The 25,998-nt window shown below is 39.2% G+C and overlaps 1 protein-coding gene across 2 annotated transcripts in view; it reads right to left on the bottom strand.

Annotated features, from left to right (window-relative positions):
- FIG4 (FIG4 phosphoinositide 5-phosphatase) overlaps positions 1 to 25,998 on the bottom strand; it is a 135,036-nt gene that overhangs the window by 73,731 nt on the left and 35,307 nt on the right. For both annotated transcript variants that reach the window (XM_086707562.1, XM_025925317.2), the window contains exons 6-15: positions 23,141 to 23,289; positions 19,628 to 19,756; positions 17,230 to 17,330; positions 15,605 to 15,767; positions 15,070 to 15,167; positions 10,816 to 10,949; positions 9,016 to 9,132; positions 6,695 to 6,740; positions 5,881 to 6,029; positions 4,778 to 4,944 (exon numbers count right to left, since the gene is read on the bottom strand). In XM_086707562.1, coding sequence (XP_086563688.1) covers positions 4,778 to 4,944; positions 5,881 to 6,029; positions 6,695 to 6,740; positions 9,016 to 9,132; positions 10,816 to 10,949; positions 15,070 to 15,167; positions 15,605 to 15,767; positions 17,230 to 17,330; positions 19,628 to 19,756; positions 23,141 to 23,289 — 1,253 coding nt within the window. The remainder of the gene's footprint in view (positions 1 to 4,777; positions 4,945 to 5,880; positions 6,030 to 6,694; positions 6,741 to 9,015; positions 9,133 to 10,815; positions 10,950 to 15,069; positions 15,168 to 15,604; positions 15,768 to 17,229; positions 17,331 to 19,627; positions 19,757 to 23,140; positions 23,290 to 25,998) is intronic.

Below are 25,998 nucleotides of genomic sequence, written 5' to 3'. Positions count from 1 at the left end.
AGTAATTCTGTGCCCAGACTTCTGGCCCACAGAAACTATGAGATAATAAATGGGTGTTGTTTTAAGGCACTAATTTTATGGTAATTTGTTATAGAACCTACAGAAACCTCAGAAAACATTCAAGAAGAGATGTTAGCTAGGTCAGCTTTTAGGTAAACAAGTCTGGGACTCAACAGAGAAGTCAAAGGTTAGAGATACAAAGGTGAGTGTCAAATGCATGGTACTTAAGAGCTGGATGAGATGCCCCTAAGGTAAAAGTGCAGAAAGAAAAGAAGAGGGTTTAGAAATGGGGCAGGAGACATCAATAGGAAGACTGAGTGAGATATTACACAGGTGAGTTTCAAGAAAGAGGGAATGGTCAACTGTGATCAAAGCTGGTGACAGGCCCCATAAGATGAAGGCAGAAAAGTGACCATTGGCTTGGCAATATGGAGACTCCTGGTGATTCTGAAAAGCACAGGTTCAGTGGCATGATAGGGAGAATGCCCAGTGGAACAGGTAGAACAGGATACAAGAGGAAACAGGCAGGCAGATAACTAGAGAGGTTTTGCTTAGGAACGCAAAGGAAAAGGACTGTGGACTGAGGATGGAAGGAAAAGTCAAAAGGAAAAAAATACCAAGGAGTGCTTTCGCGCTAATGGAAATGAAGCAGTAGAGAGGGGGAAACGGATTATGTGCAGCAACGAAAGCTACAGGGAAAGCATGAAGGGATGGGATTCAAAGCATGGCAGAGGGGTTAAACTGAGAGTACTTAGTTGCAACTTTTTCTTCTGCCAAGTTTAACTGCTTTGGTTGCAGGAAAGGTGAATAGTTATTGTTATTTAAAATGTTATTAAAACAAAAATTATTGCCAAGTGTCTTCTTCCTGCTATAGCCAAACACAGCTTATTCACTCTAAACCTCAGAAGGATCACCTTAAAAGGCTGTCTCACTAGTCTTGATAAACTAAAATGTTCTCCCTCGTATGCCCCTGTTCCAGTGGTGAGCAGAAAGGGAAAGAAACTGTCCCACTACTTTACAGCACTATCATAACGCTGTGTGGTGCCACCTCCATGTGTTTTCCAAGTATGGTAGGCTCTTTACCTTGTGAACTTTTCTTTTTTTTAAATCTGTTTGAGAAGGATCTGATTCTCCCCTATGCATGCATGCACACACACACACACACACACACACACTAATCTGTTATTAACTGCTGAAGGTATCATATATCTTCTCTTTCTTTCTTATAATAGGATTTATTTTATTTATTTTTCTTTTGGGGGAGAGAGAGAGCACATGCACGCAAGTGGGGGAGGGGCAGAGGGAGAGGGAGGGAGAAAATCTCAAGCAGGCTCCATGCCCAGCACAGAGCCTGACATGGGGCTCAATCCCACAACTGTGAGATTATGACCTGGGGTGAAGTCAAGAGTTGGACATTTAACCGGCAGCTTACCCATTTCACCGGCCACTTAACTGACTGAGCCACCCACCCTCTTATAATAGGATTTAAATTCAACAAGCTTCAGCAAAAAAATTCAGCTTACCAAAGTAAATGTAAAAAAAAAAAAAAAAAAAAAAAAAAAATTTAGAAGGAGCTTATCAAGGTCCTTCAGACAGTTATAATTATAAAGCTCTTCCTAACACCTGAAGGGAGTATCTAGGTATCTCTTCTTTCCTTATTGGCATCCTCCAACTGCTGATGTAACCAGCTATGTTGGAAACCAAAGGTACTTCTTAAAGACAAAGCTCAGAGCATGCTAATATGTGAAGCTTCAGAACAATTTTTAAAATGAGCCTGAAAGAGACTCAGGTGGGTTGCCCATATAGCATCAATCTGTCTACACAAACCAACAATAAAATTCCTAACAACCTAGGGCAACAAATAAACAAATGGGACTACATCAAACTAAAAAGCTTTTGCACAGTGAAGGAAACCATCAACAAATGAAAAGATAATCTACTGAATGGGAGAAGATATCTGCAAATGATATACCCAATAAGGGGATAATATTCAAAATATATAAAGAATATAAAAAAACAAAACAAAACAATTGATTAAAAACAATCAAACAATCGGGGCACCTGGGTGGCTCAGTCGGTTAAGTGCCCAACTCTTGATCTCAGCTCAGGTCATGATCTCATGGTTTGTGAGTCTGAACCCCGCACTGGGCTCTGTGCTGATAGCGTGGAGCCTGCTTGGGATTCTCTCTCTCCACCCTCCTTCCCCATCTCTCTCTCTGCGCCTACTCCACTTGTTCTCTATCTCTCAAAATAAATAAATAAACTGAAAAAAAAAAAAAACTGATTAAAAAATGGGCAGAGGACCGGAAGAGAAACTTCTCCAAAGAAGGCATATAGATGGCCAAGAGACACATGAAAAGATACTCAACATCACTAATCACCAGGGAATGCAAATAAAAACCACAATGAAATATCACTTCACATCTGTCAGAATGGCTATTATCAAAAAGACAACAAGTAACAAGCGTTGGCCAGGAATCAGAGAAAAGGGAATCCTTGTGCACTGTTAGTGTGAATGTAAAATGGTGCAGCCACTGTGGAAAACAGTGCAAAGGTTCCTCAGAAAATTAAAACAAGAACTACCATATGATTTGGCAATTCCACTTCTAGGTATTTATTCAAAGAAAACAAAAACACTGATTCAAAAAGACGCACCCCTATGTTCACTGGAGCATTACATACAATAGCCAAGATAGTGAAGTTGAGCTTTCTTTCATATGTTTGGAATCCATTGCATTTTTTTCCCTACGAACCGTACATTTCATTTGCCTATTTTTTTCTCTTAAACTGTTGGTCTCTTTATTTTGGCTTATTACATCTAAAGGAAATACTGGCTCTTTATATCTAAAGAAAATTAGCATTTGATGGTAGGTTTCAAAATTCTCCATAGCTTATCTTTTGACTTAATTTGCTGTTTGTCTGTCTACATAAATTTTTTTGGTAATGAGAGGAAAAAAATTCCTAACAACTTAATTTCAAGCATCTTCCTGCCCACCCCAGAGGAATAATGTAAGGAAGTTAAGTTTTGTAAAGTTATCTTGAGTGCTTTAAAGAGAATGGTTCTATAAATATATTGTCCTAACATAATATCCACTGTATTTTTAAAATAAGTTGTACACCCCAACGACACCATGCTTCTCAAAATAAAGTCTGTTTTAGCCACATTATTCATAAAATAACTGCTTTCATAGTAGTTCTTCTCGCAGTTGTGGACAATTTTGTCTTATCTTTCCACGACCATTTTCTATCTTTTAATAGTACTCCTTGCTTTTTAAATAATGTACAGCTACACATTCATTCTCTCTGTCCCCCAGTCTTATTAAAAAACACTTTACCCGGGGCGCCTGGGTGGCTCAGTCGGTTAGGCGTCTGACTTTGGCTCAGGTCATGATCTCGCGATTCATGAGTTCGAGCCCCGCATCAGGCTCTGTGCTGACAGCTCAGAGCCTGGAGCCTGTTTCAGATTCTGTGTCTCCCTCTCTCTCTGCCCCTCCCCTGCTCATGCTCTTTCTCTCTCTGCCTCAAAAATAAATAAAAACATTAAAAAAAAATTAAAAATAAAAAAATAAAAAACACTTTACTTGGTCCTTATATATCAATAATCATTCCCATCATAGGGACAATGATAACAGAGTACAGAAGAGTGGATGCTCTCTTTCCATCAGAACAGTTTTCAACCTTTTCCATGGTAACCCACCCCCAGAGAGATAGGAACATATTGGCACACTACTTACATGAGTGTTACAGGTTGAAATGTGTCCCCCCAAATGATATGGTAAAGTCGTAAGCCCTGGGGCCTGTGAATGTGACCTTATTCAGAAGTTGAGTCTTTGCAGATATGATCCAGTTAAGATGCAGTCACTCTAGGGGCACCTAGGTGGCTCAGTTGGTTAAGTGACCTTCTTTGGCTCAGGTCATGATCTCATGGCTTGTGAGTTCGAGCCCCGCGTGGGGCTCTGTGCTGACAGCTCAGAGCCTGGAGCCTGCTTTGGATTCTGTGTCTCCCTCTCTCTCTGCCCCTCCCCCACTCACACTCTGTCTCTCTCTCAAAAATAAACATTAAAAAAATTAAAAAAAAAAAAAAGACACAGTCACTCTAGAGTAGGGCAGCCCATAATCCACTATGACTAATGTCCTTACATGAAGAGAGGGACTCACAGGGAAAGTGCCATGAAGACACAGACACAAGGGGAAAATGTCAGGCAAAGTCAGAGGCAGAAATTAAAGTGCCGTACTTGCAAGCCACGGATCACCAGCAATCATCAGAAGCTAAGAAGCAAGTTAGGATTCTCCCCTGGAGCCTTCAGGGAGAAGGAGCACGGCCCTGCTCATACCCTGATTTTGGACTTCTGGCCTCCAGAACTGTGAGACAACAAATCTATTGTTGAGCACCTTCAAAGTGAGATTCTATTTTATTTAAACTTTCAAAATATTTAATTTTGATTTCACTTAGCCAGATTGCTTAAAAAAGGAAAATGCATAAGAAGAAAAATGCTCATGGGGCGCCTGGGTGGCGCAGTCGGTTAAGCGGCCGACTTCAGCCAGGTCACGATCTCGCGGTTCGTGAGTTCGAGCCCCGCGTCGGGCTCTGGGCTGATGGCTCAGAGCCTGGAGCCTGTTTCCGATTCTGTGTCTCCCTCTCTCTCTGCCCCTCCCCCGTTCATGCTCTGTCTCTCTCTGTCCCAAAAATAAATATTGAAAAAAAAAAAAAAAAAAAAAAAAGAAGAAAAATGCTCATCAGGTAAAGTTGTAGAAATGCTTATTATTCCAGAATTACCTGAAAAAGCATTGCTGTAATATCTAGACAGGGTCTGCATGATGTCTTTTGAGTGCTGGGTCCATGGTGCTATCTTTCTGTAGGTTTTGACACGGTGAACAAGTTGAGAACCACCATACTGAAGGGACAGGGTATCCCCATGATCTTCATAGAGTTCCTCAAATAACCTAAACCAAAGAAAAACAAACATTAAAAAATTTTACTGAAAGTGTTACACACGCTCTTCACTTAGCCACCTTTGAATTCCTAAAAGCCTTTCAAGTAGACTCTTGATGATAAATGTACGTGCAAAATATACACTATAGTAATAATCTAAAAAGTAACAAAATCAAAGAAAACACTGAAAAGGAAGTAAGGGCACCAAAAACGTAACCCATCAAAGCCAGACCACGGTGGTTCTAACCTTATTGAAAGACTTCTAACATTTTTCATCTTTCTAATTGATTTTTCAGATCAATTTATCTCCCACAACAGAATTTTCTGCCTTTCTGGGACAGACAAACCATATTCTTTCCTAAAAACATGTTTGAAACTCGTATTTCTTCACGTGCCTGTTAAGATTTTCAGTGCAGCGGTATCTGTGGATTTGGCCATTTGGAAGCTGATCTCTTTGCTCAACAGAGCCTTTATGACTCCATCAGATGACCGATAACAACCATCATTGTATTTTCAAGAAACAGCACTTCACGCAGTGCCATGGATCCAATGGGCAGTGAAGACACAGTAATCCTTAATGAAGAATCAATCTTTTATATGCCTTATATTTTTAATTCCAAATGTACGAAGTCACATTACTTTTTCTTTCTAATGCAGTCTGAATTTATTTTTTTTTTTAAACCACTAGTCTGTATTTATCTAAAGCACTTTGGATTTATCTAAAGAGCATAGTGTTTACTGATAATTAACACCAACAAAAAATAAAAACCATGGCAATAACACACAGGTCTTTAATAAAAATATTTATTACAGAATTAATTTGAATAGTTTTAGCAACATAATTTTTGAGAAGCTAAATGAAGAAACAAGTTCATAGAATTCCTTATTACTAATCAGTTTTGCTTTCTGTCATTACCAGCACTCAAAAGGCAGAAAAGAAGATTTACCTAACTGCATCTGTATCAAACTGTAGATTAGGCTTGTCGATCAGTCCCAAGGAGTAGAGCTGATAAGCCAAAGCACATTTTCCCACCATAAACTGTGCCGTGTTGGTGCGGTCTAAACAGTCCACACAGTTGGTTCGAAGAACACCAGTCTAAAGAGAAATACCTTAAGATTTTCCAACGATTATTCAGTGACCAAAACTGCTTCTATACCACTTTAGATTTCTTTTCTTAAAAAACAGAAGAAAAGCTGTAGGCAGGGTATTATTCCTGCACAAATAATGAAGAACATTATAAAAGGTTACATTTGCTGCTCACTTAATATTGCTGCAATGGCATTGCTATACCTTCTAGTCTATATTTGAATTTTCTTTTTGAGTTTAAGATAAAACAGATAACTAACATTTTCCACATGTACCGATTAGTAAAATATGTTGCTTTTTCCCTGATAGATCTCTTTTATTGTAGAAACCAAATATTCAGTGGTTGGGGCCTTATTTTTATTAAAACATGATTAATATATATGGTGATTGTATCTGGGTCATTTTCCAAAGTGATTCGAATTTATTCTTTTCCCATTTGTTTATGTTTCAATTTCCAATAATAAAAATTATAATGTTTAAGAAAAAATCCACAGGCCATTATTATTTTAGTTGTACATCATTTGTAAGAGTTAAACACTAGCAATAAGGCTTTTAAAAATCCTGATTAATAATTTGGCATTAAATAAGAAGTATATCTCTCTCCACAACTACTTTCAGAAAACATCATGCACTGCGAATACAGATTCTATTCACTATTAATATAATATCTATACCTGCAGGCGACCAGTGGGAATCACACATCCTCCTAGTTCATTCCACCTGTGTTTAAAAATAGATGCTTTAAAAAAATTTTAATAGCATAATCTATATTCATTTTTGGTACTAGCTCTTTATAAAGAATCAAAGTAATAGGGCTGAATGCACCAGAATGACCAGCTGATTCTGCTTACTTTCATTCTTTCTGGAAAGTGAATATGCAAATAACCAAGATGGAATGCTATCCACGCTCTCCCTCCTCACGGAGAACACAGGGAAACCCAGGAAAGAAGCAACTTAACTTGCCCCAGTGTCGCACAACTCAGGCATTTATCACCCATGTTCAACCAAAATCCCTGTTGCATTAATTTAAGCCTATTTCCTCTTTGGTCTCTACAGACATGAATAGTAATTGCAGGGGATCTTTCTAATAAAATCTTCCAAGCCTTATCCTCCTTCCCTCAGTGTTAAGATTCTCCACCTCCTCTAGCTTTATTTCATGGAGTTTTGTTGCATACCTTTGGTTATTTTTGCAGACTTCCTTATTATTTTCCCTCCTTCTTATTTTCTCCATGTGCTAATGAATGCCTGGGGGTATGTTCTAAGTACTATATAATGAAATTGCTATTTTATTTTAATTATTTAAAATATTTTAATTATTTAAAACATTTTAATTTCTTAAGATATTTTAATTATTTAAAAAACAATTTTAAGTTTGAGAGAGACAGAGACAGTGTGACCGGGGGAGGGGCAGAGAGAGAGAGGTAGAGAGAGAGAATCCCAAGCAGGCTCTACACTGTTGAGCCCGGACGTGGGGCTAAAACTCATGAAACCATGAGATTGTAACCTGAGTCAAAACCAAGAGTCGGACATTTCACCCACTGAGCCACCCGGGGACCCCCAAGATATTTTAATTATTTAAAAGAAGGTGCAGTACAGAAAAGAGTTAACAGGTCTGACTGCTTTCCTCAGAAAGGCCTGCTAACACAGTTGGTCCTTGGCTGGCATCTGGGAACTTGTGTTCCCATTCCCCGACAGACAAGAGTGCCTCACTGTACCTAAACTGTCTGTAGAGACAATATGGTTTTGCTGAACAACCTCTTTCCTTAAGGGAGTCAGGAATTTTGGTATGTGTCAAGCAAAGCTGTCTAGGGGACCAGCCTCCAATAAAACACCCTGACGCTGAGTATTTAATAATCTTCTCTGATTGGCAACATTTCACACATGCTGTGACAACAGGTTGCAGGGGGAGTTAAGCATGTTCTGTGCGACTCCATTAAGAGAGAACTTTGAAAGTTTCACCTATTTCCTCCGGACTTTGCCACATATGCCTTTTCCCTTTGCGAATTTTGCTTTGTATCCTTTGACATTAATAAATCACAGCCATGAGTACAACAATATGCTGAATGTTTGACATTTCCTCATGAATCAAGAATCCTGGGGATGGTCTTGAGGACCACCGTCACAGATATCCCAAAATTCAAACTGTAACAAAAGGATGCTTTCTTTTATTATTTGTCTATTTATTTTTGAGGGAGAGAGAGACAGAGACAGAGAGACAGAGTGTGACCGGGGAGGGACAGAGAGAGAGAGACACACACACAGAATTGGAAGTAGGCTGCAGGATCTGAGCTGTCAGCACAGAGCCCAACACGGGGTTCGAACTCACTCACGAACTGTGAGATCATGACCTAAGCCAAAGTTGGACACTTAACTGACTGAGCCACCCAGGCGCCCCAGAAAAGGATGATTTCTAAAGATATACACACGACAGTTGGTTTTTGCTCTGTGCGGTATTTTGGTTTTTACCATTATAATTAACTTTGTTAGCTGAAAATAAAATGCTGGGAAGGTATAACATTAGTTCATTAAAAGACACATAAAACAGGATCCTTGATCTGAAGAAGCTCACAAAGTAGTAATGAAGAAAGGTTTGTGAACAATAACTATAATACAGTGATAAACATGATTTTCATAAAAATGTCATAGGAAAAAATTTACATTTCATAAATGTATTTAGTCTATGGAAAAAAACTCCTGCCCCTAATGCTGAAAAATAGAATTCATTGCAGAAAATTTTACTTGGCAGCAACATCTGATGTAATGTTTATTCCATGAATAAGAGATATTCTGTGGCTTCCATCAGAAGTCTATACAACCGCCAGAGGAAATCCCATGCCGATAGTGAAAGTTCATTCCACAATCACATGAGCAGCTTGTCTTGTCTCCCCAAAGAAATAAATTCATCCATCTTTCAAGTAATACAAACTGCTCATATTTACAATATTTTTATCCACAAGAGCAAAATTCTTGATTTAAGTTTTTACACCATACATACTTTTCATCTGGCCGCAAAATGCTACAGTAAGAATCAGGGCGGTTTACAAAGAACCCAGTTTTCTTCACCACACTTTCTGCAATCACATTCAGTCGATCAAGAACATTACACAGCTTGCTGAGGAGAGAAGGAAGAATGAGAAAAGTGAGAAGAGACAGGTCTAATGTATACTTATCTTTACATCAGAAGCAAATAAAGTCTACAGTAATGACAGGGATTTAAGGTTTTTTTTAAATATAAAATTTATTGTCAAATTGGTTTCCATACAACACCCAGTGCTCATCCCAACAGGTGCCCTCCTCAATACCCATCACCTACCCTCCCCTCCCTCCCACCCCCCCATCAACCCTCAGTTTGTTCTCAGTTTTTAAGAGTCTCTTATGGTTTGGCTCCCTCCCTCTCTAACTTTTTTTTTTTTCTTCCCCTCTCCCATGGTCTTCTGTCAACTGATGAATGGATAAAGAAATTGTGGTTTATATACACAATGGAATACTACTTGGCAATGAGAAAGAATGAAATATGGCCTTTTGTAGCAACGTGGATGGATCTGGAGAGTGTTGTGCTACGTGAAGTAAGTCATAAAGAGAAAGGCAGATACCATATGTTTTCACTCTTATGTGGATCCTGGGATTTAAGTTTTAAAATGTCCGGTTTGCATTCAACAGGAACATTGTAACAATTAATTTCTGCAATATAATGTGTGTTCAATAACTAGCAAGATTTGGTGCAAGAGACATGAAGGGCATGTATCAACTCTTGGCAAGCCTTAATCTTGGCACATTACATCCCCAGGAGAGCTTCTCCCAAAGCCTTTCACTACTTAAGAGTCAAATCAGTCAAGTCAATAAGCATTCATAAAATGTGAGCAGAATACAATGCACAGTGCGGGTGGCAGGGGAAGAAAACACTGGAAAATAAATATGAATGGTGCCAACCTGTGATCAGTCTTAGACTCTAGGAAAATGTGTGTGTGTGTGTGTGTGTGTGTGTGTGTGTGTGTGTGCGCGCGCATGGGTATCTAACCACACGAAATGAGTTAGAAAAAAGTACAATGAGTTAAAGTACAAAACAATACGGTAACATTAAAAAAATGAACAACACCTCAGAATGAACTTAGTGTTAATATGAACGCCTAGTAAATGAGTAAAAGGACAATGTAAGGTTAAGGAAAGAAAGTTCCTTGGATGACCAGAGTTTTGAGTCAGGTCCTTGACAGGTAAAGGAGAGGTAGGAATGCACCCCAGGGAGGTGGGGGTCAAACCACAGAAGAAAAGGCTCAGGAATGGGACCCTGGCTGCCACGCTGGAGGCTGGGCATGCAGTTTCATCTTCTAGGAAGAGAACAGCCCGGGTATAAAGAAAAAGTTACTACATTCTGGAATGGGGCTTTAACACTACACTAAGAGTTTGGATTGCCTATGAACAGTCAGGAGTCACTACAGGTTCATCCACAAGCCAGATCTGCCAAAAGTGGTATCTGAGAAGGTGACCAAATGGGGACAAGATGAAACAGGGCACAGTGAAACTAATGGCTGTAAGGGAAAGCATGGAGCAGAGATGTCCTGAAGTGACTAGTTACTTAAAAGAGAATGTGCAGGTGGTATCGGTGGTGGGCAAAGAAAAGAGTTTGGTCAATTAATTTAAGCACTCAAATTATACATCAGCACCAAAACAGCCCCTCAGTGGGTTCATGAAGGAAATTAAAAGAGAACGTTTACTTTACCATGGAGAGCAGCTTCCGGCTACTTTATGTCACAAGAAAAGGAAAATATCAGAACCAAACATATGGACATCTACTCACCTCTTGGTGTACTTGGCCATATCCCAAGGAATATAAATAATGGTGTGCTCAGGAGGCAAAAACTGGTTGAGGTACGTCACAGCAGCTACAAGTTCTTCACTCAGAATTCTCTCATGCTTTCTTTTCTCTCGTTCCTTTATCAAAAATGAAACATTTTCAGGGTTCTAGTTACCTTAAGTCAGAGGAAGAGACTTTCAACATTTTTACTTTTCAGCTAAGGCAAGAAGCCTAAGTCTTAAATATACTGGAAAAAAAAAAGCCTAAAATAAAAATAATATAAATTCAAAGAAATAAATACTTCATTGAAGTCAACAGATAATTAGCTTCAAAAATTCAAGGAGATGAGATTTCTTTTTAATAACCTCCTGCAGCTTCAAGAAGCTCGGTTCACCCTCCCAGGCCTCGTCTCCACCCTCCACACCCCACTCTGTCAGAAAAGAACTCCCCAAGGACCAAAAGAACGAAACCCTGAACTCCAGCCCGCTAAGGACAAGACAGAAATCCACTAGGTCTGGATGGATAATCTCTAAACTGGCTGAGAGTGTTTTGCAGCCTAATGTGTTTCTAAATTTGACTCTTAAACACCCTGTGAGGTAGCCAAGCGAGGCACTTTCTCCCCTTTCAACACTGTGGTTGAACTGAAGTTGAGAGGTGTTCATGGACCAAATCTTACCTTCTGCCTCCCTGCCTGCTGTACCTCCTTACATATTACATGCCTCTCATTTAAGAGACATTAATGCAGGGGCGCCTGGGGGGCTCAATCGGTTAAGCATCCGACTTCAGCTCAGGTCGTGATCTCGCGGTTCATGGGTTCGAGCCCCACGTCAGGCTCTGTGCTGACAGCTCAGAGCCTGGAGCCTGCTTCAGATGCTGTGTCTCCCTCTCTCTCTCTCTGCCCCTCTCCCACTTGCTCTCTATCTCTGTCTCTCTCTCTCTCTCTCCTAAAAAATAAACATTAAAAATTTTTTTTAAAAAAAAGGAGAGAGGCTAGTGTGTTCCAGTACAGCTCTGTGGCTGGAATGCTGGCTCAGCTGCCTGCTAGCCACATAGCCTTGGGCAAGGTTCTCACCTTTCCAGGGCCTCTATTTCTTCATCTATAAAATGGGGTAACAATAGTATCTCCCTTACAGCGATGTGAGGTTTAAAAGAGATAAAACACAATAATCTCTTATCAGAGTAACTGTCTGTGAGAACTATTAATAACAATCAGCCATTTTTATTGTTATCCTGATCAGGACTTCACTTAGAAACAAAGAAAAACAATTCAGTGACAGTGACACCAACACGGTGTTGAGGCACTATCGCTGGCATCAAAATGGGTCTCTGCTGTTTTCAGTCATGGTATTAGTTATTAATTGTCATGAATGTAATTAGATAGCCACTGTAGAAACAAAAAGGGTATCTCTTCTGCACAGCTGAATAAGTCAAATGGAGGAATTAGAAAAGAGTTGATTAAGAACAGTGTTAAATCAGTTTAGGATGAACATGTATTTAGCTGTTTACATGCGAGAAAATTAAATTATGTATCTGGAATTTTTCTCAAAAGCACTTTGAATCAACTAGGGAAACAAAACCTTTCTGAAATTTTTTGATCAAATCTGATATTTTATGAGAGGGAGAGAAAAGGTTATTTAATCAACCTTAGATCATCTCCACGTAAAAAGAATCTGCTTTATGCCTTGTCTGTCCATCATGGATTAGTGGTAGTGGGTTTAGTCAACCTCCTTTGGGTCGCAGAGTCCTATTACAACCAGATGAAAACGTCACAAATGCAAGTGATTTTAAGTATCACTTCAAGAAGTCAGAGACTCCCCCACTGCCTGTCACCCACAGCCCCCAGACTAAACACGTTCAGTGCTTGATTCCAGGTTGACTTCCTATTGATTCCCCAGTAGTGGTACTGACCGTGCATGGATTGCTACAAAATGTCAACCAGCACCTCAAACTTCCACAACTAGGGAAGGTGGGGTAGGGGTGGGATTACAACACAGGGTAAAAAAGAAAAGAAATCAAGAAAAGCATTACATTTTAGTGACTTCATACAGAGGCAGAATAAAGAGTGAACATCCTGGGGTGCCTGGGTGGCTGACTCTTGGTTTCAGCTCAGGTCATGATCTCATGGGTTCATGGGATCGAACCCCACATCGGGTTCTGTGCTGACAGTGCAGAGCCTGCTTGGGATTCTCTCTCCCGCTCTCTCTCTCTGCCCCTCCCCTGTACACACGCTCTTTTTCTCTCTAAATAAATAAATAAACTTAAAAAAAGTGAATATCCTTCAGTATCATTCAATACACACAAATGCATTCTTTGACTCTAATCACAAATTAGTACTTTTCCCAAGTGAACTGAATAAACATCTTCTTTTAACGTATGAATAAAATAACTGATGGCAAAAACAACAAAAAACTTTTTTCTATTCCACAAAATAGTGACTTAATCTCCAAACTATTTTCTACTTATCTCTAATTATTGCCAGGATTTTTAGGACAATGGAATGATGAACGAGTACAATTTTTTAAGTCCCCTGATTAACCTTTAAATATTAACAAATATATTTTGTTAATAAATGTACATTTGAGAAACCTGGGTAAGCACACTTTACAATCACATGTATCGGATGTTATTTTTGAATCTGCATATTGAATACAGAATTACTTCAAACATCATAGACTGAATGTCCATTTAGCCATAGCTTCTAACCATATTGTACGGACTTTGTATACCATGAAGAAGAGCCAGCGTTCCCTATTTTGGTGAATGGCATCACCATCCATCCACCTGAGTAACCAGAAGCCCAGGGATCAAACCTGACATCTCCCTCTCCCTCATCTCAAATCTAGCCCATCACCGAGTCTACTGCTTCCATACACTTCTCCTCAGCTCTACCATACCACCCTGGTTTAAACCAGGGTCACCCCTTTTCTGGATAATTAGAATAACCTCCTATGTGGTCTTCCAACATATTCTTTAACCTTGTGCCAATCTACATGTTCCCTTTGTTGAGGTCAGGATGACCTTTTCAAAATATAAATCAGACCACAATCCTTGCAATCATGCAAAACCTTCAATGGTTTTCCATTACACTCCCAGGATAAAGACCACACTCATCAACACACCCTACAATGCTCTGCATGGTCTGGCCAGAACTATCTCTTCAGCCTCATCTCACAACAGGCTCTCTGGTCCTCATCAGCAAGGCCCCTGCCATAAGGCCTTCCCTTCCTCAAAGGTACCATATCTGACCCAGGGCCGTGGTACCTGCTGTTCTGAGTTGAATATTACTCCCTCTCTTCTTGGCCTAGTTAATGCCTCTTCCTTCAGTCTGTGCTGACTCATCATCTCCTTGGGGGAAACTTCTCTTCCATTATAAGCTCTCATAGCACCGTTTAGCCTGTCTCGGTACCTCTGCATTACTTCACCATCTCCTCCATTAGACTACTAGCTCTGTGAAGGCAGGAATTGTTTCTGTGACTGCCTTGGCACAAAGGAAACCTTCAAGAATACTTGTTAAATAATGAACTAAATGGACACAGGATTCCTTGGTGTCGATTAAATTAACATTTCTTAATCAACCTCTCAGAATAACCTCAGACACTACTAAGTTGTTGGCCACTGCTGTGACCATAACAAAACCCTTGCTCTTCATGCTTTCGGTGTCTTCGTGGCTGTGGACTGAGATTCTTTCAATGCAACAGATATAGATACAATTTATTACCTGCTCTCCCTGCTCTCCATCCTAGGCTAATGACCTGAGTGCCTACTTATATACACGAGGTATGTTGCCCAGACGCCTCTCACAAGGAAGCACAGAACTGTAAGGCCATGCCACCACTTTGTCCACCTGGTTCTTGAACCACAGTAGTACCCCAATTTCTGAATCTAGCCTTTAGACCTTACTACTACATATTAGCTTTCCTAAGAGATCTCTGGATTGTCTAGGGAATGGGGTGTATCAAGACTAGCCTGTGACTGTGTGATCTCCATCCTTCCTTCTCCAATCTGTCCTGGAAACTCAGAAGACGGACAGACAGCACCACCCTCTTCCCTTGAAGACATACTGCTGATTCTCCCAGTTACCCAGGGAAGAGGCCACACAGAATCTAAGGCCAAAGGACAATGCCTTCGACAATCAGACACAGTGCTCTGTCACAACACAGAAAGTCTATAAAGCAAGCTTGTTAAACCCCTTTGTGCCAAGGAAAGATTTTTCTGGTGTGACTGAATTTCCTAAGCAAACAGATGAGCACGCCATACCTTCACTAAATTCAAGATGATGATGGGGGAGCCAAACCTTTGAAGCATCTGGTCAAAGTGAAGGGCAGCCACATGTGCAAATGGATCTGCCTGATCCACTGAGGGGGATAAAAAGGATGAATAAATAAATACCAAAATAAAAATTATAAAGCAAGAATAAAGACGCATAGGGCTTGGTTTTGTTTTTTAATGTTTAAAAAATGCAATACAACTAGTAGTTTCAATTAATTAATTCAATTAATATAGTAGTTTCACTTCCCAAATTCCTCTTGAGCTTATCAGACCCTCCTTCTACACGTATTTATTGAATTTGACTGATTCTTACATTTCTGAAGTAAAATACAATTTACTAGCAGCCAAAATTAAAGAAAACTTATAAAGTTATTGAATAAAAATAACAGATGTCCTTCTTCTAAATTCTCTACCTTCCAGTAGCAAAACTTGGTTAAAATCTAAGAATTTATGAGATTTCTGTTCGTCATCTCTAACTGTGGGTTAAAAAAAGGGTTACTATTAAAAAGATTGTTCCACGTACACGTAATAGGTGGTTTAGGCATCATAGTTGAAATGTCCTGAGACCAGTATAAAGGCACTGATCCTCTGACTTGTACATAAGAAGAATAACTCCCTGCAGTAAAAGACATCACAGAAGCATCGCAGAGTATTTGTTCAGTCTCCACTTCATTTGCAACATCGCCCTGGAAAGGTGGCATTTAAAGATATTTTATGTTCTCAGAATTTTTTAATGGAACAAATTTCCAAGTATATAATGAAATTATAATTCCCATTTTAGAACATTTTAAAGAGGTAAATGTTGATCAATATTCAATGTGCACGTTAGAAAAGGAAAGCCATTAAAATGCAACAACAAAAAAGGCAATTAAAAATAGCCGAGAATAGACTAGGAAAAAATCAAATTAAATAGCTAATAATACAAGTAGCAGACAGAGAACAGCCTGAGTGATATAAATGGCAGAGAGGGATAGAAAAGGAAAACAATTACATGAAATTATACTGGAGGTCAGCAAGACTAGCAGAATATAAAACTTTAGTTCTGAAGACCGGGGAGGAATGGAAGGGACAAAACAGTGAGATTCAAATGAAGCAAAAAAAAAAAAAGTTCTTGAGTTCGCTTTACTTGTAAAAGTATATAAGGATATGACGAAGAATAATTTTCATGTCTGTTTGATTATCCTTAAAATATTCAAAAGTAAGTGACATAGCAAAATTCCAATTTTTCTTAGAGCACCAGTTATAAATATTTTCATTGTGTTGATATAATTTTAAGAACAATGTTGCTATTTTTGCCCCGGATTAAAGCCCAGTGTCTCACTCAATCTGTCTACTCAAACACACATCTGCATAAGACTCAAGCTGTCTACTGCAAATGGAGATGAAACACTCAGAGGGGATTACATGACTGATGGCAGGACGGAATTTCTGTTGTGGTTATTTCCCAGGGGTGAGCTGAATAAGGAGCCTCCCTTGAGCCAACCTAAAGCAGAGGGAGTGGAATTAAGGGTTTCCATGCCTTGCTCTACTTTGTCTTCTCATCAGGGAGGCATTTCCGGGGCACCTGGGTGGCTCAGTTAGTTAAGTGCGGACTTCAGCTCAGGTCATGATCTCCCAATTCGTGGGCTCGGGCCCCATATCCGGCTCTGTGCTGACAGCTCAGAGCTTGGAGCCTGCCTCGGATTCTGTGTCTCCCTCTGTCTCTGCTCCTCCCCCACTCACACTCTGTGTGTCTTTCTCTCAAAAATGAATAAACATTAAAAAATATTTTTAAAAAAGATGCATTTCCAGCAAGTGCTCCCCTCCACTTATTCCTCAGATGGAGGAGCTTTGCTACTTTAGTCTTTACACTAAATATGCACTACATTTTGTCATATATTACTGAAATGGCTCATTGTCCACAACGTTAGACTTGTCACAACTCCCCAAGGCATTGCATAACTTGCTCTAAGATAGCTGATTTTCCAGAACATCTGTATATATTAGTCATATTTCCCAAGTTTCAGACACTCTGGGGAATTAATTATTCTCTTGATCATGTCCCAAACTAACAAATGCCATCTTCTAGAATTCCACTTTGCTTCCTCTGAAAGCAAAGCAGATGTGAAAGGTGAAAATGTCAACAGCACTGTTGCTTCTCCATCTTACCTCACAGTTTGCGCCTCTCTTGAGAAAGCGGGTCCCGGCAAACTTACTGGATCTTCTAGCTATTAGAGTGACATAGACTGGTCGTCCATAGATCAACAGCTCTTAGAAATCGAGTTAAAGCTGTCAGAGCATTCATACCGAACGGTCACACCAAACCAAGAGAATCATTATACCTTCAATATGCATTTAAACATATCTTGTCCAGAAGGTTAAACAAAACCAAAAAGCTCCACCCAAGAATGGAATAGCATTGGGTCTAACGGTTCCTCCAAGTTATGCAGGTATTAAAGCAAAAACGGGCCTACCTAAGGAGTGGTTTCCATGAATTCTAGAGGAAACGGTAATCAGGTATAGGGTTAGTGGCCAAGGGAAGACCTGGTCTCACCTTACAGCCAGCTAAAGGATGTCAACAGGTACAACTAATCCTTCCTTAGTCTTCAGAGATCATATACTTCTCAAAGAGAGCATATCTCACTTAACAGGGGGTTTAAACTATGAAGCAATGTATGATACTTAGGGGATGGATGAGTTTAATACAGTAAATGCTTAATGCTATAAATGCTACCCAAATTTGTTACCTAACTGCAAAAACTAAACACTGTGAACTGTTTAACCTCTATACAGCTTATGTCACCTTATTTAACTTTCTGAGCCTCAGTTCCATCTTCTGTAAAGTGGTGTGAGTACTAACAAAGTAACTAACTTTATTAGATGGTTGGGAGGACTAGGCTAGGTAATGTGTGTAAACCAGTGCCTGTCCTATGGCAAATGCTGAATAGATAGCAATTCCTTTTATTATAAAGACTTCCAAAATTTATTACATGCTTGATAACTAGGAAACTAGATTCATCATCTAAACTAATGGGCTTTAAAATTATAATCCATGGTGCTATTCCTTATTCTAAAAACAAACATTTTTACTGTGCTTAATATATGCCTGGCCCTGAGTTAGCTCTTGGCAATACAAAAGTTTGGAACTACCTTTTAGAAAATGCCTTTAGAAACTGTGGCACATTCCTTTTTGCACTCTTGGTGGTGAAAACCTTGTGTTCTTTCCAGGTAGATTTCACTTTTGGAAACAGAGAAAGTAATTTGGAGCCAAATCTCATTATTCAGTGAATACACCAAGCAGATAATACTACTCACTGCTTGAAAATGATTATAAAGTAATGATTTCAAGTGTCGCACATATATCTCACTCATTCCCATTTCAAACCTCCTCTATGTCCTCAGCTAGCCTCCCTTCTTCCCTCATTTGCCATCAAGAAGGCACCACCGGCTGCCTTTAAGGCTAACCTCTCTAGATATATCCCTGGATCCCACTCCTCCCGAATGCTCTGGTGCAAGAAGGAATATTAATTAATTACATTTACCCACTTAATGGTCTCAAAACAAAAAAGTCCTTTAAAGTTTTCACTCTAGGTGTTAAAAAAAAAAAACCAAGGCACAAGAATGTCAACTGGAAAATAAGCTAAGTATACAAATGCCCTACATGATATCGAAAAGGGACAGGAAAAACCTAAATACCACTCCTAGAAAGTATACACTGCCTTTCTAAACCTCGTAGCATGATAGCACTTTCTTGAAAGGTTTCAACCATAGCTAGAAATTAAGGAAAAGGAAAAAAAATATTTGTAACATTAAACTCGAAATCGGCTTAACCCAAGGTTCAACCTACTTAATCTGTTACGTCCCTTCCCAATCCAGGCTTTTAGGACATTATGCCTGAACCACTGCAATCTCTTCCTAACTCATGTCCCTGTTCTAGTCTCATTTTTCTTAATCCAGCTTGAAAACAGATGTCAACTCAACCCTCCTAAGTACTCCCATCTACATTACCCTCTTGAAAAAACTTTCCAAAATTCAGGCACCAAACCCAAAATGCTTAGTCTGACCACCAAAGCAGTCTGGTGACCAGCAATCTGACTCCCCACTACCCACGACATTGTACCTCCCAGGGATTTTACATGCAGAATGAAACTACGCCCATGACCTTCTCTACCCCTACGCTCATGATGCTTCCCCCGCACCTATGTGCTCACTCCCTGCTTACTGCTAAGGTCTGACTTTTGTTTAGAGCCCAGGCCAAGCCTGCCCCATCCTCCCCACCTGTCAGTGATTCTGCTCCTCCTCTCAAATAAGAATGATACTTACTGCCTATATCCCTTACTGGGCACGCAGCATTTTCTTCCCTGTTGTTTATCCTTTTGTGTACAAAATAGACCTGTTCAAATGGACTGCATTCCTCTGTATTTCCACTACTTGGTATCATGGGCAAGTTTTCCTGCTGGATGCACAGAATGGTAAATATAATCTTATAATTCATATATGGTTTTCTACAAAATTGACACAGCATAAGTTTAATAATAAATATCTTAGTTTTTTTGAAAAAGGATACTTGACTGTCCACAGAACCCATGAATAATATACAACAGCCAGTCACGATGCACAGTATTCTTAATTATATCCAGAAGTTCACCGTTCCACACATACTTCATATAAGGCTCACTGCAGATCCCAAATACTCCTGAAAAATAAAACTTGGTATCAGAAAGATAAGGAAATGGGTCAACGCTCCACTCATTTTTGAGTTCTTAAGTTTTTAACTTCAAAATAAAATGCCTGGTTAATAGCACTGCCATTTTCAGTGGCTATAATTCACGTCATCACTCAGAACAGCACAGAACTGTGCTGATTCTGTATAAAGTAAAAGAATAAACACATTTTTCTGATTTGTGAGAGCTTTTAACCTAAGAGAAAGGAAAACAATAGGGAAATTAAGGACACATGTACAAATACATGACTAAGGCCAAGAGACAGCACTTAAGCTGGCTGGAAGCATTGCTCTGGGGTTAGGCAGCCGGGGTCCAAATACTGGCTCTGCCTCTCATCAGCAGGATGACAGGTGTGACGAAGAGCGTTACTTACTATCTCAATGCCTCTGCTTCCTCAATCGTACCTGTGTCATGTGGTTGTTGTAAAGATGAAATAAGTTGGAAATACACATAAAGTGCTTTGAACCAGACTGGTGCCTTACTGATACTTCCGTAAGTGATATAGCTATTATCACATCAGGTTTTTTCTTTGTGAAGAAATTAATTTCATCAAACATGATTTCAGCATATCCAGATACATTTATTAAACACCAACAAGTTTTATAAAACTTACATAAAGTACAGCATAAGAAATAAGTATAGTTAAAAGATAATGGCTTAAAAGACTAAAAAATTCTGGGTAGCAGGCTATTTTCCTTCTCAAAACATGGTATGTTAAGAGTGTTTATATACTACGGCAAATACACTTGGTTTGATTCATAAAAACTAAATCTTCTCTGCCCTTTCAATGCTTTACGCAAAGCATGAATAGTACACACATGAACTAGAGTCCAGTCTTTGCCACTTACCAGACTCTGTGACCTCTGGTGAGTTGCTTAAACATTTCTGAACTGTGAAATGATGATACTACTACTCACCTCAGAGATATGTTCAGATTAAATTAACATACCCAAAGTAACTAATACACTGCCTGACAGAGTAGAGACTTTTAAAAAAATGTATTATTGTTTTTGTTTTCTACCTACCCCATACCTTCTACCCTTACTCTCTGTTTCCTATCAGCTTCCCCCTCTGTGGTAAGAGAATAGTGTACCCACCAAAAGATGTGTATGTCCTAATCACTAGAACATGTGAATATGTTATGTTACATGACAAGGAGAAATTGAAATTCAGATGGCATTCAGGTTGTTAATTAGATGACCCTGAGAATGGGGAGATTATTTTGGATTATCTAGGCGAGCCCAATGTGATCACAGGGTCATGGTAAGGAAAAGAGGAAAGCAAGAATGTGAATGTCAGAGTGACGTAACGTAGGAAAAAAACCTCACTGGCCATTGTTGGCTTTGAACACAGAAGGGGCCCCAAACCAAGGAATGTGGGCAGCCTCTAGAACACGGAAATGGCAAGAAAATGGATTTTCTCCAGGGTGTCAAAAAAGGAACGCAACCCTGCCAACACCCTAATTTTAGTCCACTGATACCTATTTGGAACTTCTGACTTCTGTAACATAGTACATTTGTATAGTTTCAAGCCACTAAGTTTGCGGTAATTTGTCATAGCAGCTATGAAAACCTAATACACAATGTTATTCATATCTGCCAAGTAGAACTGCTCTAGAGAGAATAAAAAAATTAAGTGGCTTTTAGAGAATAAAAAAATTAAGTGGAATCCTTAATTAGGATTCCAGAACAAATATTCAAATTCATATTTAGGATGACAGTGCAAATTTAGTAATACTTTAGCTTTTCTATTATGAAGCATGGTATTTAGAAGAAATGATGCAAACAAATATTCAGGCACACATTGCCTTATCCTCCACCTGTGTCTGGCAGTATAGGTTACAATTTGGGAGTCTGAACCAGGGCAAATTTATGTGGTCTGGATGTTCTGAGGTAGGTGGGGTGTACTGAGTTTGGCCTCAGTATAAGGGAGTCAATCTAATAGGTTAATAATAGTCAAGGGCAATGCCAGGGATGATATCCAGTTTAAGTAACACTCTAAGTCTACTTAGAGTGAAGAAGAACCTTTGGCAAAATGTTAATAGGGCACAGCCTCTTCTTGAGTGTCCTGCAAGGACAAACTTTCTGCAACTTTAGATTACATTCTACCTCTCCACCCACATCTTCATCACCATTATTTAAGTTGCACAGAGCAAGGTGACCAAGACACCATTGACTTACTATGTCTCCATAGTAAATCCAATTCAGCTAAACTACTTTAAGCCTGGAACGATTCCTTCACAATATTCACTTTAGCTGTGGCCCCTGGCTTTAGAGTTCTAGACCAACCCAAAAATCCAGGGATAAAGGTACCAATTCTGCTGTGTGACCAGTTGGTCTAGGATTTCCAGGGTGACCCTAGACTAGTCACATGTGGTCCTGCAGTGATCCTCCAGTGGCCCTGACATAAAAAGGCCTGTCTTGATACCATACGGTTTCACTCTTATGTGGATCCTGAGAAACTTAACAGAAACCCATGGGGGAGAAGAAGAAAAAAAAAAAGAAAACAAGAAAACAAGAAAAAAAAGAAAGAAAAAAAAAGAGGTTAGAGTGGAAGAGAGCCAAAGCATAAGAGACTCTTAAAAACTGAGAACAAACTGAGGGTTGATGGGGGGGTGGGAGGGAGGGGAGGGTGGGTGATGGGTAGTGAGGAGGGCATCTTTTGGGATGAGCACTGGGTGTTGTATGGAAACCAATTTGACAGTAAACTTCATATATTGAAAAAAAATAAAAATAAAATAAAATAAAATAAAAAGGCCTGTCTTGCTTGACTCTTGGGTCAAGCTGGGACCAATCAAAATAAGAACAGTTTTTGATATGCTGTACTGGTTCCTCAGCACACTGGCCATGTGATCTTAATCTCTACACCTAGGTTTTCCACTTAGTATTTATTTCTTTAAAAGTGGCATCATATCTACTGAGCAGAGTTGTTAGGAGAATTAGAGATACTGCAGCAAATGTCAAGGACACAACAGATAACCCATGATGAGTTTTTTCCAAAACTCTCCAAGAAGTAAAATAAAGCAGTGGTGTATTTCCCAATATTCAAAAAAACCAATTCCCCTTTCAAACTTCACCACAAGTCTAGACCTAAAATGTATTCCATTAAAAGTACATGGAAATTTCCTAGGAAATGTCAGCACACAATTTTCTGGCTGGCCCACAAATGAAATCACATCATGATTAACGGTCTCTCCAAAAATGAACTGGTCAAGTTCATGTATCTGGAACAACCTCATGTAAGGACAAAGAACAATAAGGGATAGAGAAATATGAGGGAAATGTGAGTTAATTTCATGAGATGCCATTTCACGGATGCCGTATTAACATGCGTTAGATGTGCTGAAAACCACCTACCACTTCCACCCTGTGTAATTAATCCTTCATCTTCAAAGATGTCGAAACTCTCCTGGCGAGTCTGGGTTGTTTCTGACTTTAACATCTCCAGGGGCATTCGCAAGACAGTGAGATTATATTGAAGTGAGTGGGACAAATCATAGCTGTAACTAAGAACATAACTGAAACTTAGTAAGAATTATAAAAGCAAAACATATTTCAGTCTTGGCTCCTATATGGAATGAAAAACTGTCAACTATATTAGCACCTGTTCTGTTACTTGGAAGCAATGCTATTCAAGCAAGCACTATAAAACCATGAATGTAACTGGAAATTTAAAAATCACTGCATCCCTAAAAAAATTAAAAACAGAAATACTTTCAAGCCAGTAATTCCACTTCTGGGTTTTACCCAATGAAAACAAAAACACTAATTTGAAAAGATATATGCTCCCCTATGTTTATTGCAGCATTATCTACAATAGCCAATATATAAATATGGAGGCAACCTAAGCGTCCACTGAAAACAATAAAAAAGAATGAGCTCTTGCCATTTGCAACAACAAAGATGGACTTAGAGGGCATTACACTAAGTGATATAAGTCAGACAGATAAAGAGAAATACTGTATGATTTCACTCAAATGTGGAATCTAAAAAACAACACAAACAAAAACAGAAACAGACTCATAAGTGCAGAGAACTGGTCATTGCCAGTGAGGCGAGAATGCAAGATGGGCAAAAGAGATAAAGGGGATTAAGGGGCACAAGCTTAAAATATAAAGTAAGTAAATCACAGGGATGAAAAGCACAGCATAGGGAATATAGTCAATAATATTGTAATGATGTTGTATGATGATAGATGATGACTATACTTACCATGATGAACACTGAGTAATAAGCAGAATTGTCAATTCACTATGTTGTACACCTGAAACTAATATAATATTGTATGTCTACTATGCTTCAATTAAAAAATAGGGCACCTGGGTAGCTCAGTTGGTTGAGCATCCGACTTCAGCTGAGGTCATGATCTCACAGTAGGTAAGTTTGAGCCCCGCATTGGGCTCTGTGCTGACAGCTCAAAGCCTGGAGCCTGCTTCAAATTCTATGTCTCCCTCTCTCTCTGTCCCTCCTTTACTCACGCTCTGTCTCTCTCCCTCTTTCTCTCTCAAAAATAGATAAACATTAAAAAAAAAAAACTTTTAAATCACTGCATGACTTAGGCATTTGCACAATTAGAAATATACGAGAAACCAACATTCACTGACTTGCAATGTGCATTTTTTGCTTTACAGTGAGATCAGTATAACGTCACAGCCTTGTGCAAAGAGGTCACACTCTCATACGTATCTGAATAGAGTTGTATAGATGTTACAGTATCTACGCAATAGTGCATGGTCTGTACTCTAGTTTACCTATGAACAAAAGTAATTCTATTAATTTTTAGTGGCAGTTCCATAACTGACTTCATAATAAAACAGGAATAAGAAAATAATACAGGGGCATCTGGGTGGCTCAGTCAGTTAGGCATCCAGCTTCGGTTCAGGTCATGATCTCATGATTAGTGAGTTCAAGATCCACATCAGGCTCTGTGCTAACAGCTTAAAGCCTGGAGGCTGCTTCGGATTCTGTGTCTCCCTCTCTCTCTGTCCCTCCCCCATTCTCTCTCTCTCTATCTCAAAAATAAATAAACATTAAAAAAATGTTTTAAAAAGAAAATACAAGCCATTATGATAAAATTTGTTTTAGAAGAGTAATACTCATCCAAAAAGTTATCACAGTCTTTGCAAATAAAATTTGGCTTTGAGGCCATAAGAAACCCATTTTACAATTCTGATTTCACATAATTAATAATTTTTAAAGTATGTCTAGTTATATATTTTAGCACAGAATGTCATCTAGAATTCATGTGTACCCAAATTCATAAAGATGGCTGCAATTTTGTCTGAAGACTCACAAATTATTTCAATTATTATTTCTTCTTTAATTTATTCATATAATTTGATTGAAATTTATTTTTTCATTTGTGAAATTCAATTTTACTACATTTGCTAGATGAAGCCGTTAATTTTACTAGTATCTAATCTCAGGGATAAAAGTTGTATTAAGAAGTTGGTTTTGGGGCGCCTGGGTGGCTCAGTCGGTTAAGCGTCCGACTTCAGCTCAGGTCATGATCTCGCGGTCCGCGAGTTCGAGCCCCGCGTTGGGCTCTGGGCAGATGGCTCAGAGCCTGGAGCCTGCTTCCGATTCTGTGTCTCCCTCTCTCTCTGCCCCTCCCCCGTTCATGCTGTGTCTCTGTCTCAAAAATAAATAAATGTTAAAAAAAAATTAAAAAAAAAAAAAAGAAGTTGGTTTCTCAATCATATTTACAATAGCATCAAAAGATAAAATACGATGGAATAAATTTAACCAAGGAGGAGAAAGATCTTACACTAAAAATTGTAAGACACTGATGAAATAAACTGAAGATACAAATAAATGGAAAGATTCCCCATGTTCATAGATCAGAATTAATATTGTTCAAATGTCCATACTACCCAAAGTCATCCACAGATCCATATCAAAATTCCAATGACATTTTTCACAGAGGTAGAACAAACAATCCTAAAATTTGTATGGAACCACAAAAGACCACCAATAGCCAAAGCAATCTTAAGAAAGAACAAAGAGGGGCGCCTGGGTGGCTCAGTCGGTTGGGCGGCCGACTTTGACTCAGGTCAGGATCTCGCGGTCCGTGAGTTTGAGCCCCGCGTCGGGCTCTGTGCTGACAGCTCGGAGCCTGGAGCCTGTTTCGGATTCCGTGTCTCCCTCTCTCTGACCCTCCCCTGTTCATGCTCTGTCTCTCTCTGTCTCAAAAATAAATAAACATTAAAAAAAAA

The sequence above is a fragment of the Puma concolor genome, chromosome B2 (genome assembly GCF_028749965.1).
Source record: "Puma concolor isolate L17-30 chromosome B2, mPumCon1.1.hap2, whole genome shotgun sequence".
Lineage (NCBI taxonomy): Eukaryota > Metazoa > Chordata > Mammalia > Carnivora > Felidae > Puma > Puma concolor.
Note: the sequence above shows the minus strand (reverse complement) of the source record. Positions and strands in the feature narration are given on the sequence as shown.